Source organism: Labeo rohita, chromosome 25, assembly GCF_022985175.1.
Source record: "Labeo rohita strain BAU-BD-2019 chromosome 25, IGBB_LRoh.1.0, whole genome shotgun sequence".
Classification (NCBI taxonomy): domain Eukaryota; kingdom Metazoa; phylum Chordata; class Actinopteri; order Cypriniformes; family Cyprinidae; genus Labeo; species Labeo rohita.
Window position 1 is genome coordinate 208,200 of NC_066893.1, and position 14,195 is coordinate 222,394.

Below are 14,195 nucleotides of genomic sequence, written 5' to 3' on the forward strand. Positions count from 1 at the left end.
CCTATCAATGTAATATCAGTATAACGTCAGTTATGTATTTTTTATTAACATTTTATCTTTTTTATGTAATGCATGTGATGCAAATGGAGTTTAAGCACATGATCTCCTATATTAACCTATCACTTGAGTCACAGACACCATAGTTTGAGTTTTTCAGTAATGAAGACATTCCTCATATGTATATTGCATTAGGCAACATGCACAGTAGAAGTAGTAAGTTCTTGTAGAATATGAATATTAAAAAAATATGGAGGTATTGATGACTGTATGAACGGCAGTTTTTCGTAGTTTTCCATTGCTCAAGCTTAACAGAAGCAATATTTCTAAAATATAAAATCACTTCACACGTGAAATGCAAAATACAAATGTATCTGCACAAGGACCACACGTACAACCTCTTTGACGCTTTAAGTGCCCTTAAACTTTTATAGTCTGTTGTACATACTAATATCATACACAGAGGGGGAAAAAGAGTTTTTACTTACGTGGAAACCTTCCTCGTTTCATCTGAAGTGTCCATTTAATGAAAGATGTGATAATTTTGGCTGCATTTATTCATTATTCTTTCACTCTGAGGTTGTTGATCATAGTTGTGCCGTCACATTATTTCCATGTATGTTTTCAGGCCGCTTACTGGGGACCCACTGCGTTGTGCTTTGTCTTAACTATGAAACTGTGTTAAACACGCCTGCCCAGGTTTACAAATTGCACTTGTGTAAGTGATTTGTTTGGAGCTGTCGTCAGCCTCAAATTTAGCATGACCAATGCTTCAGACTATGAATGTACTTTATAAACCCATAGATACATGCCTCAATGTCATTATTTGTTCAGCTTTATTAGTTAGTAGCTTGATTTTTCTGTATTTTGATAAGAAAAGGTTTGAACCAAAGTTCACTTGTGGCAGCTTGCAGCACACAATCAAATAATAATAATAATAATAATAAAGCTTATTTGTTTGTACATGTATTATAACTCTCAAAGCCTGTAACCTGAAGCTATGCATTATGTCTTTATGTAAATGACATATATAAATAAAAACGAAATTGAAATGAGTGTTTTGTGTTTTGTTGTGGAACTAATGCGTAGAGCTTTTATTTCCGGACGACAGTACAGGAGTGAACACTGGAGGGTAGCAACTTCCGTTTCAATGTTCACTTACCTATCATATTATATGAACCTTCATTAAATTAATTCTTTTGTTGTTCTCGTTATTTAACGAGCATAGTATAAGTACTATTAATAGGACACTGCAGTGAAACCGCTGGTGCGTGAGATGAAATGACAACGTCAACACTGCAGGTGAGTTTACATTAGCTTTAGCATTAGCTCATCATCATCCTCATTTAATCATATTAGAAACTGAACAATAATAACAAATCAACTGTAGTGACTGATCGTTGATAGTTCACACACGTCAATAGTGTTTAACGTTGTAAACGTGATGCCACAAATCAGCGGAGACTGTTCAAAGGGTAACTGTTTGACATGAGCAAACATGTAAACAAACCTCACTTCAGTTCATATTCTTTTATAAGGTATTATTGAATAAACGGCAATTTCGCAGAGGTGTCAGTCGAAATATGTGTTTGAATTTGTCATGCTTTCATGGATTTATTTTTATGAATGGTTGATGGGTATATTTATTATCTGTTAGGCCTGTTTATCTGTCGGTCTACAATTAAATGACTGTAAATCAAATGTACACACAGATGCTGAAATGTGTAAGTAGTTACACGATATTTACTTGTAATTCACTGTGGAAATAACAGTATAACCAGAAAATATAAGGGATAGACAGAGCTTTTGGCTCACAGTGTTGACACACAGTGACACAAATATTGTCCACTGTTATAATAATAATTTGAAAACCGCCCAATAATACAATTTAAGTTAGATTGCTGAATTTAGATGAACTTACATTTTACAAAAACATTTTGAGCGCCATTTGCACGGCTATATATTTTGGAGGTGTCACTTGGTGCATATTAACACTTGGCTGTTATAATCTATATATGTACTACCAGTCAAAAGTTTTTGAACAGTAAGATTTTTAATGTTTTTTTCTGCTCACCAAGCCTGCATTTATTTGATCCAAAGTACAGCAAAAGCTGTAATATTGTGAAATATTTTTTACTATTTAAAATAACTAATTTCTTTTTAAATATATATTTTAAAATGTAATTTATTCCTGTGATCAAAGGTAAATTTTCAGCATCATTACTCCAGTCTTCAGTGTCACATGATCCTTCAGAAATCATTCTAATATTCTGATTGGCTGTTCAAGAAACATTTATTATTATTATTATTATTATTATCATCATCATCAATATTTACAAACAGTTGAGTACATTGTTTTAGGATTATTTGAAGAATAGAAAGATCCAAAGCATTTATCAGAAATCAGTATAGTCAGTCAGTATACTTTCTTTTTTTTTTTCATTATTTTTTTTATAATGTTACAAAATTTATAATTTATCTGTTTCAGATAAATGCTGTTTTTATGAACTTTCTATTCATTTTTTTTTAGCAGCAAATCAGAATATTAGATTGATTTCTAAAGGATCATGTGACTGGAGTAATGATGCTAAAAATTCAGCTTTAATATCACAGGAATAAATTACATTTTAAAATATATTCAAATAGAAAACACTTATTTTACGTAGTAAAAATATTTCAAAAGTGCACTTTTTTTTTTGCTGTACTTCGGATCACATAAATGCTGGCTTGGTGAGCAGAAGAGAATTCTTTAAAAACATGAAAAATCGTACTGTTCAAAAACTTTTGACTGGTAATAATTCTATATCAAATCAGACACATTTCTGAAACATCACCAGGGGATAGTTTTTATTTTGTAATTATTATTTTAATTAAAAAATAATTTTAGGAAAAAAGATGTGCCTAAATGGTGATGTCATTGTAATGCATTATTTTCTACAGAGGGTTAAAAATACATTTTTTTACTTATTATATGGAGCAAAACTACAGGCCAGAAGACCTTCAGCAACCATTATATACCACTGGATTTAATCCAAAAATTAACACTAAAAGCTGGGTGGGTATTACTCATCATTAGAGTGTTTTGAAACTACATGAATATCCTTGTTTCCAAGTTTAAAATAGACTTTTTTTCAGAATACATATATTCTGAAGGCAATAAGTGATTTGCTCAAGGAGGTATGTAAGGATGCATGTACTCTAATGGCAGATAGGCCTGTCAGTGTAGCTTTCAGGAAAAAATGTTCAGTTGCACCATTTCAGTGTCCAAAACTCAATTTTGTGGGCATCCAAAGAGGAACGTCTAAAAAACAATCAATTGTAAAACTAGGAATTTGTCTTGTTCACACCTTTTTATTCTTAAAATTAATACACAGGCTTTGACATCTTTTTAAGGTCTCAACATTTAAGATTTGTACACTTTAGTTTACTGAATGTCTGTAATTTCAACAAAATTTGTACTGTGTTTTTGGGAAAGGTCAACACCGACACCCTCTGGCTTTCAGCCAGTGAATATTTAATGGCTTAAACAAGCAGCCAAACATCTTTACATCTCACAACTGTTCAGGCCATTCATTATGAATATACCAAAAGGATAGTTTGTTAATAAATAGCTCTGTCATTTGTCCTGTTCAGAAAGCGATTGAGCTGGTCACTAAAGCCACAGAGGAGGACAAGGCCAAGAACTATGAGGAGGCGCTGAGACTCTACCAGCATGCTGTGGAGTATTTCCTGCACGCCATCAAATGTGAGTGAACTACATCTGAATGTTATTCAAAATGAACTCTAAATAATCATATTTACCTTCTAAAAATCTTATTGTACACAGGTCATCAGTAAAAAAAGGTCTTGTCTTTAGAAATTTTCATCATGTTGCTGAGGCTCTGCCTCTGAAAAGACTTTCTTGTTTGGCCTCATTATTGGTTAATGTTAAATGGCAAATAACCAAAGAAGCATTAGCATTGGGAAAGTGGATGCTGGCTTTGTATTGAGAGGGTTGTGTCCGAAAGCCATAAACTACTTCCCTTTCTGTAATTTGTGGGGGTTTCATTCATTTTTTTTAAGAAAAGTAATTACATTTATAAATGTAATAAATGTGTAAATTTAACATTTCTTATGAAAGATTTCAAGACACAGCTTTGATCCTTTTGTTTCTCAGATGAAGCACACAGTGACAAGGCAAAGGAAAGCATCCGTGGGAAGTGTATGCAGTATCTGGACAGAGCCGAGAAACTCAAGGAATACTTGAAAAATAAGGACAAACAGGGCAAGAAACCAGTGAAGGAAACGCAGAGCAATGACAAGTACGCCTTCATTTGTTATTTGTTCTGCTGGATGCTGTTGATGATTCACGTCCATCACTCACAGTGAAAACTGTGTGTGTGTGTTTGCAGAAGTGACAGTGACAGTGAGGGAGAAAATCCTGAAAAAAAGAAACTCCAGGAGCATCTGATGGGTGAGTCTGTGTGTCTTAAATCAGGGTTCCCACAGGTCCTTGAAATCCTTGAAAGTTTATGAATCTGAAAAAAATGTCAAGGCCCTGGAAAGTTTTTGAAAAAAATACATACATAGATACAGGTCCTTGAAAGTGCTTGAATGTGTTATTTTGCCAACACTTTGTGGCCTATGCATACTAGCTTGCTTGCTTTACGTTAGTTATGCACATTTATGTGTTATATTAACTTAATGTTAGATGAGCCTAAGCTCTTTTCACTAAAATTCATGCAAAAGTTATTATCAGATCATTTTCGAATACACTATAGGATGTACAGAATATTCTTCAGTTTTGTGCAAAACAGAAATACAACAAATAGAATATCAGACCTCTGTCATATGTGACCGTGGACCACAAAACCAGTCATGAGGGTCAATTTGTTCATTATGCATTTTAAAGTTTAATAAATAAGCTTTCCATTGATGTATGGTTTGTTAGGAGAGGACAACATTTGGCTGAGTTGCAACTGTTTAAAAATCTGGAATCTGATGGTGCAAAAAAAGTCAAAATACTGAGAAAATCACTTTTAAATTTGTCCAAATGAAGCAGCAATGCAAAGCATATTACTAATCAAAAATTAAGTTTTTATATATTTATGGTAGGAAATTTACAAAATGTCTTCATGGAACATGATCTTCACTTAAAGGAGAAGTCCACTTCCAGAACAAAGATTTACAGATAATGTAGTCACCCCCTTGTCATCCAAGATGTTCATGTCTTTCTTTCTTCAGCTGTAAATAAATTGTTTGTTTGAGGAAAACATTTCAGCATTTTTCTCCATATAATGAACTGATATGGTGGCGCGAGTTTGAATTTCCAAACTGCAGTTTAAATGCAGCTTCAAATGATCACAAATGCGGTTGTAAACAGTCCCAGCCATTTTGGAAGTTCAAAATCGGGGCACCATTATATGGAGAAAAATCCTGAAATGTTTTCCTCAAAAAACATAATTTATTTATGGATGAAGTAAGAAAGACATGAACATCTTGGATGAAAAGGGGGTGAGTACATTATCTGTAAATTTTTGTTCTGGAAGTGGACTAATCCTTAAATATCCTAATGATTTTTGGCATAACAGAAAAATCTATAATTTTGACCCATACAATGTATTTTTGGCTTTTGCTACAAATAGTGCTACCTAATACTGGTTTTGTGGTCCATATGGCCAAAAATAAATGCAAAAAAAATTATTATTTTTTTTGCATAGTTGTGTTTGCCACATTAAAACTTTAACAATATATCTTAAGGTAACACGATGTAACCTTGCTCGCACTTGAAATGTGTCCCCGCATTAAGTCCTTGAATTTGAAGGAACTGGACCTGGAAAGTCTTCGAAAGATCCTTAAATTTGAAGTTAACCAGTGTAAATGTGAGACCCTGTTAAATGTTTCATCGTGTTAATCCAAAGGAAAACACACCTGCAGACTTGTTCAGGATTGTGCTGATGAGGTGTTTGCTGATGTTTTCAGGTGCGATTGTGATGGAGAAACCCAATGTGAGGTGGAGTGACGTGGCCGGACTGGAGGGGGCAAAAGAGGCCCTGAAGGAAGCTGTCATTCTGCCCATCAAATTTCCACACCTGTTCACAGGTCAGTCTGTGCCCTGGAAATCAATGATGTGTCCATGCCATTATTAAAGTTCACACTCGTTCACTTATGGTTTGAGATGTTGTTGTTTAAAAATGTGCTAGCTCATCAGAAATGCTTCTTGAGCAGCAAGTCAGCATTGCTCTTTTTACTGTGTTTTTGGACAAATTTATGCAGCCTTGGTGAGCACAAGACTTTTTCCTTTCAAAAAAATTCCTTTCATGAAAACCTTTTAGATAGGAGTGTATGTTCGTATACCAAATGATGGCAAAAAGATTTTAGTAATCTAGTTGTAAAGGAACTAAATTATCTGTGAGTTAAAAAATATTGCCATTGATGTCCCCATTTATTGTAATGGATCAAGTAGCTGTTTATGTGAGTTATGTGAATTGATTGTGATGCAGGCAAGCGCACTCCATGGAGGGGCATTCTTTTGTTCGGGCCCCCCGGCACAGGAAAGTCTTATCTGGCCAAAGCTGTCGCCACCGAGGCCAATAACTCCACCTTCTTCTCCGTATCTTCCTCTGACCTCATGTCAAAGTGGCTCGGCGAGAGTGAAAAGTGAGACTCAGTCTTTGCCCACTTTGCTGTCTGTCTGCATGAGCTGCAGGACTCACTGAATGATTTGTTTTTAATTTATTTTACAGACTGGTGAAGAATCTGTTCGATCTGGCTCGCCAGCATAAGCCGTCCATCATCTTCATAGACGAGGTGGATTCTCTCTGTGGATCCAGAAATGAGAATGAAAGCGAAGCCGCTCGGAGGATCAAGACGGAGTTCCTGGTGCAGATGCAGGGTGAGAGAAACAGTTTATGAGCTGTGAAAAACCACATCCTGCTGAATTAATTAAGGTGACAAGGTCGAGAAGCTCTGTTGACGGGTTACTTAGCTGTTGTCTTTTCATACATGGGTCTTTAATGTTACTTGTTTATGTCCGGATCTATTTTAGAATATTTAAAATATTTATTATATTTAATATTTATTTAACACCGTTTAATCAAAATTTTTTCCCAGACTTGAAAATATCCAAATGATGTCATTAGTAACCCTTTGAAATAATCAATAATTATTTTTTGAAAATTTTCTTTAAAAAAGTGTGTGAAAAATAGTTTTATGGTCGGTCACAATTGTGAGCAGTGGGATAGTGTGTATACTGAATTAACATATTGCTGCAGTCATAACAATGATCTGAGCCCAGATATTTTAAATTGTTTGATCACATTCAAGGGTTACTGTTATAAAAAAAAACCCTTATACAACACTGATAGGAACACTGAGATAACATACAAAAAATACAGCCATCAGTATATTTCAAAATTGTAACATGAAACATGACATTTTTATGTTAGTGCCACCAGTATTACAATATCAGTACTGTAACCTATTTGTAACACTTGAACTTTTAATTTAGTGCTCTATTTTGTAATTGCAACATTTTTGTTTTCACCAACAACTGCAATTAGATTTATGTTGTAAACCTAAATTCACTGTTATTCCACCATCAACATGTTTACTTATTTCATGACCACACTCAAGAAAACTGATTATATGTGAATTCATGTATTAATACTAGACACCTTAAAGATAGTGTGTACCAAAAATCTTTGTTAACATACTTTACTAGCCTTTCGTTTTGGAGCTTTGATGCAGTCATCATCTTCTCAAGGTGCAAACAGGAATTAAACTGCTCTGGTCATGTGACAATTTTTCTATACTGTATTTGCAGGAAATGCACTAAAACATCAGTCAGTAAAGTTTTTAGAGCTTTGAAACTTTTTTTAAATTGGTGGGATTAAATAAGTTAATATTTAAGATAATTCAGCTATTTAAAATAACATTAAAATTCAATTTGATGGTAAAAATGACAAGGTTAGTTAAGGTTGTCTAATGGTAAAACCCAAAGAAAACTTGATATTAATATTCATCCACAAAGTATTCAAGGCATTTGTCGAAAATACTCTCTACCTTGAAAAAATATGTTTGACAAATATATTTAAAAACTGTTGTTTACTTAATAACAGTGTGCACATGTGTAACACAAGGAAAATATGTTAATACATTTTACTTGACTTGGTTATGCCACTTGACATTTTTAGAGTCATGCAATTAAAATCTGAAAATGGTCTAAAGGTTTTTGCAAAAATGTTAAAAACACACAGACACACACACACAACACAAAACAGACAAAATTAAATTAAAGATTAAATTTCAGTATTTGCACATGCATTTTAAACTTTGTTTGAAAAAAAAAAAAAGAAAAGGTAATTGTGTCCTTGTTACACATTACATTTACTTACTGAATAACTTGCTGATAACAGTAAGTTAACTGGGTAATAACTAAGTACTAACCTTGAACCTGCCCCAAACTTAAAGTCCCATGAAATCAAAATTAAAGTTTTTTGGCTTTTAGTATAAATATGTTAACCTTATGGTTATCTGTAAGGTAGTGTGCTCCAAAACAATGACAAAATTCGAGTTTACAAGATATACGCATTCAAAACTTACAGTCTGTCCCTTCTGCCAATATGAATCAACAATTTTGATGACATCGTGCTGCACTTCAGCTGCTCATCAAACTTTCTGTCCAATCAAATGCTATCTAGAATCCGTAGCATCCCGCCCCCTACACTATAAATAGACGTTGAAGCTGCAGCTGAGATTGGTCACATGTTCACCATGTTACTATTTTCTGTACTGTGAATGGCATGTAGTGCTCAATGTAGGCGATAGGGAACGCAAGGTTCTGGTCGAGCAGATATAAATGAAACGCTGTTGGCTATTCTGAAAAGGGGGTGGGGCTTACCGCCCTGTTTTCCTGTTTCAGTTGAAATTACGTCACCACATAGGATAACGCTGCGTTTTTCAAAGCACTTCAGGGAACCTTTAACCTTAACCCATGTAGTTACCTTGTACTGCCCAGTACTTTCTTTAGTAATTACACGGACTGTAAAATAAAGTGTAACCCATGAACCCTATTCTTATTTCTAACCCTAATAGTAAGTACATGTTGTTAAGTAATGTTAGTCAGTACTGAAATGTATAATTACACTGTAAAAGGACACATTAAAAAAGAGTGTAAACAAAAATGAATGGACTCACCTACAGACGTAGGATTTCATTCTGTTTTCTCACAAACTCCTCTGTGTCATGGTATTGTCTAATGGTTTGTGGGCGTCTCTTTTTGGCAGGTGTTGGTAATAACAATGATGGGATATTAGTTCTCGGTGCTACTAACATTCCCTGGGTGCTTGATGCTGCTATCCGCAGAAGGTCAGTCTGATAAATGCTTTAGAATACAAAAGTGCTTATGTTTTAAACTTGTGTCTTTAATCTGAATCTGTTGGTGGCTCTGTGCAGGTTTGAGAAGCGTATCTACATCCCGCTCCCAGAGGAGCCGGCGAGAACGGCCATGTTTCGCTTGCATTTGGGTAACACGCCTCACAGTCTGACCGAGGCAGACCTGCGTCAACTGGCCCGCAAAACGGATGGATACTCCGGAGCCGATATCAGCATCATAGTACGAGACGCTCTCATGCAGCCTGTCAGGAAAGTGCAGTCCGCTACGCATTTCAAAAAGGTAACAACAGTACATTGTTTTGCAAATATGGACAGTAGCAGTGAACTGTTTGCTTGGATAGACAGAAACAAAGTTGCAAGTTTAATGAGTCAAATGAAATTTTTTAACGTAAAAATCTTTCTACTTTCTAAACATTGAATTTTGCTCTCTCTGCTCATCAGGTGCGAGGCCCGTCTCGCAGTAACAGTTCTCTGATGGTGGATGACCTCCTGACCCCGTGTTCCCCCGGTGACCCTGATGCCATAGAGATGACCTGGATGGATGTTCCCGGTGACAAACTGCTGGAGCCCATAGTGTGCATGGTGAGATCCTGAGATCGGGTACTGCCTTTCACATTTAGCATGGCTCTGACCTCACATATCACTATCAGTTTGACTATCACAATAAACATTAGTCTACTTGGCTGGTTAGTAGTTCTGCTTATGGATATTTAGTTTACTGAATATAAAGTTGGGCGATAAATTTTCCTCAATAAAACGATAACAAGTTCAATAATTGTTCAGTATGATGTTTAAAGGCGCAACAAAAGAGCGCTAGTCATTTGAAGCACGTCACTCTGACCGTTTTTCTGTTCGGCTCAAAGTTCATACGTCAACATGATGTGAGCTCACTAGAGCAGATGCGTTCACTCGCTGATGAGTCTCAGTTGCACAGCCACTAAACGGCTCTGTGAGATCCAGTGTGAATAACTCGGTTTATAGCCAGATGATAACAGTGCTGACAAACAGGAGAAACACTGTGGGCAATGAGACAGTCAGAGACTTTTCAATCTACAAATTGACATAATTTACCATAGATTAACTGTAGTAACACTAACCATGGTATTGTGCCTGACACAATGAAGTGGGTATTCGTATCAAATGTTATTATATTATTAATGTAGACGTACTGAGGGAGTAATGAAATATAATTGCAGCATTTTTTGTGATTAAGCTATAGCGTTTATGCATTTATATATTATATTTATATGTAAATATATATATTTATATGTATTTAGACTACTGTTTACAAATACCTAGAAACCATATTAAAGTTTTACCATGATATTGAAATGCTATATTTGTGGTGTATGCAACTATATGTATATGTTTATATGTATGCAACAAAAAAAAAAACAAAACAAAAAAAAAAACAGAATAATAAAATTTCACCATATAAAAATGAGGTTGCTACAATTTTTACAGGCATTACTGATTTAGATAATGGACATAAATTTACATCTGCACCCTAACTCAAGCTACTATCAAATGTGTGTTTCTAAGCAACAAAAAACTAATAAGAACATGCAGAACTAAGAAATATTTTTTTCTATTGAAGGAGATGTTCACGTCCAAAACAAAGATTCACATATAATGTAGTCACCCCCTTGTCATCAAAGATGTTCATGTCTTTCTTTCTTCAGTCGTAAAAAATTGTTTTTTGAAGAAAGCATTTCAGCATTTTTCTGCATATAATGGACTGATATGGTGCCCTGAGTTGGAACTTCCAAAATGGAGTTTAAATGCAGCTTCAAATGATCCCAAATGCGGTTGTAAATGATCCCAGCCGAGGAAGAAGGGTCTTCTCTAGTGAAACGATAGGTTATTTTCATAAAAATAATACCATTTATATACTTTTTAATGTCAAACGCTCGTCTTGTCTTACTCTGCCTGGACTGTTTTTGTTCTGGTTCATGACAGTTAGTGTATGTCGAAAAACTCCCATCTCATGTTCTCCCTCAACTTCAAAATCATCCTATATCGGCGTTTGATCTTCTTTGCATGTTCACTTTGCAAAGACTGTGTCGGTACTTCTGCAGCAATGTAGGATGATTTTGAATTGATTTTTGAAGTTGAGGAAGAAAATACGATTGAGTTTTTCGACATACACTAACTGTCTTGAGCCAGAATACACAGAGTTCAGGGAGAGAAAGAGCATTTGAGATTAAAAAGTATATAAATTGTGTTATTTTTATGAAAATAACCAATTGTTTGCTAGATAAGTCCCTTCTTTCTCGGCTGGGATCATTTACAACCACATTTGGGATCGTTTGAAGCTGCATTTAAGCTGCGTTTTTAAAGTTCAGAATCGGGGCACCATACCAGTCCATTATATGGAGAAAAATGCTGAAATGTTTTCCTCAAAAAACATAATGTCTTTATGACTGAATTCTTTGTCACAATATATGTGAACCTTTGTTTTAGAAGTGGACTTCTCCTTTAAGATATTTATTTACTGTAAAAGTGTAAAAATTTCAAAAACCTTGTCTTGTTCTTACCATGAAGACTTTAAAACCCATCTTAAAAGAGTTTAATTAACCGTCTGGTTTCTACAACTTTCACTTTGGAGCAAAAATCTGCCTTTAAACTCTGATGTGAAAAAACTGACACTTATTATGTTAACCATCAATATTGACTGACTTATCGCCCAGCCCTAACTGAATATGAACTGAATGTATTTTAGTTTCCCAGCCTACTGATAAAAACAGCTTGATAATATGCATCTGACAGTCAGTAAAGTCTGTGTTTGCTGCATGATGCCATGTGTGGTGATTTTGTTTTTTATGTTTATTTTTTTTGGAAGCTGAAGTATTCAGTTATTAGTAGTTCAGAGCTAATAATGATTATTACATATTCAAATGATTTCTGAAGGATTACATTTACATTTTACAATATTAAATAGATTATAGGTTGTAGTGTATGAAGATATAGAAACTAGTTATAGTTAAAGGAAAGTGTATGCACTATTGTTTAACTGTGTGTGTGTTTTGTGTGTGTTAGTCTGACATGCTGCGCTCTCTGGCGACCACACGCCCCACCGTAAACACAGAAGATCTGCTGAAGGTGAAGAAGTTCACAGAGGATTTTGGACAGGAGGGCTGAACCACGACACACCATTCAATCCAAACATCCATTCGTATGTAGCTGTCCCAACTCAACCAGGACTATCTACTCTAAACTAACCCGCAGCCTGACCGGCAGGAGCATGTGATCGAATCTAACATCTCTAATCGCCCAACACTACAGAACATCACATTCATCAGATTGGAAAGACGAAAGCGCAAGAGAGAGCACGAAGCTTGCTGTAAATTGTTTTCTGTTTACATAATCAGCTTGGTTGAAGTTTTCATTCATTTTCTGAAGTTTTTCTTGTCTCTCTGCCCTTGATTCTGAACTATCAACAGTACAGATCTCACACCAATGAGTATTTATGTTAATTTATTATTAGTTCTTTGGATTGTTTTGAGCGCAGATCACTTTGAGCTTTATCAGTATGTTTTTTTTTGTCCAGTTTAGTATTGCAGCACTTTACTGTATGAACATGGTCTGTGTGAATCTGTCAAAGACACGACTGGGTCATATTTAGCCTCAGAATTAAACGGGGAAAAATATCAATTGTATTTGGAAAGAAAATGAAGCCTATTTGATCAATTATTCACGCAGATGATTTTTTTTTCTCTACAGTAATTGAGATTTGCTTAATGTAATTTCACAACGCAATTAGGTATGTGGCTGAAGAAAAGTCTAGTTTACAACTATTCTGCTTTTTTTTGTAGTGTGACTGTGTTTTCAGTGTATTTTCCGTTTGACCCAAAGGCTGAAATCTGACCTGGCTGTTTGTTTGACAGACTCACCCATCAACATTTCACTTATTTAAAAAAAAAAAACTCCTGATAAAGCAGATGTGTTGTAATAATGAAGTGTGTTACAGACCATTAGCTGTCATTCATTCTGAAGAATAACATTGACCTGATCTGAAAATAATTACTTTTAAAAAAAAATTGTGCATTGTTTGTGCAACTGTTGTACTTCAGCCTGTCCAGTCGGCTTCAAATGGATAAACCTGCCTTCTGATAATTGTTCTGTAACATTAACAATTTAATCAAAGGATAATTTTCTCTGAACATGCTGTGTATGTTTCCAGGAAAAAAGCTGACTTTCTATTTGATTTGAGAAGGGGAAAACTCAGTGTTTCTTTACAATGGAGAATGTTGTGAAGAAAATGAAGAATTAAGCACAATGTACCTATCCAAATATTAATCTTATGTGCCAACCAATTCAAATATCTCACAAAATCAGCTCAATATCTTACTGATATTTTTTCTTTTTGACTTGGAAGCATAACTGAGGGATCATCAGTCGTTCCCTCATTACTTTCTTCTGAGGAGAACAACATTTCCCATTTAGATCCTCCTTAAAGGAGAAGTTCACTTCAAAACAAAGATTCACATACAATGTACTCACGCCCTTGTCATCCAAGATGTTCATGTCTTTCTTTCTTCAGTCGTTAAGAAATTATGTTTTTGAAAGTGGACTTCTCCTTTAAGCAACATCTTAACTAAAACAAACCTGACAAGAATCATAACAATTGTGCTATAACTATCAAATCCCTGCATATAACTGAAGATGACGTTCCGATTGCCTTCTGTTCATCATTTGGTCAAATAAACAAAAAACAATTGCCGACAACCCATTAATACTTCAAGTAATTTTGATGCTCTTAATTAATCAGCTACAGATACAATCTTACAACTAAGGCAGCATACTAAGCAGATCAAGCCCAT

At 35.0% G+C, this 14,195-nt stretch overlaps 1 protein-coding gene across 1 annotated transcript; it reads left to right on the plus strand.

The window, feature by feature from the left end:
* The first annotated feature begins 1,103 nt into the window (after positions 1–1,103).
* On the plus strand, positions 1,104–14,100 carry vps4a (vacuolar protein sorting 4 homolog A). Its single transcript, XM_051099629.1, has 11 exons — positions 1,104–1,299; positions 3,631–3,742; positions 4,154–4,298; positions 4,389–4,450; positions 5,959–6,078; positions 6,480–6,636; positions 6,723–6,871; positions 9,264–9,345; positions 9,433–9,652; positions 9,814–9,954; positions 12,412–14,100. The coding sequence occupies exons 1-11, from the start codon at positions 1,279–1,281 to the stop codon at positions 12,511–12,513; spliced, it is 1,311 nt and encodes a 436-aa protein (XP_050955586.1). The 5' UTR covers positions 1,104–1,278; the 3' UTR covers positions 12,514–14,100.
* The last annotated feature ends 95 nt before the right edge of the window (positions 14,101–14,195 follow it).

Excerpts from the sequence above, each read along its gene's own strand:
- vps4a (XM_051099629.1), top strand. The coding sequence starts at position 1,279 with ATGACAACGTCAACACTGCAG. Across the intron at positions 3,743-4,153 it reads TTTCCTGCACGCCATCAAAT|ATGAAGCACACAGTGACAAG; the intron begins GTGAGTGAACTA and ends TTTGTTTCTCAG. Across the intron at positions 9,346-9,432 it reads GATGCTGCTATCCGCAGAAG|GTTTGAGAAGCGTATCTACA; the intron begins GTCAGTCTGATA and ends GGCTCTGTGCAG.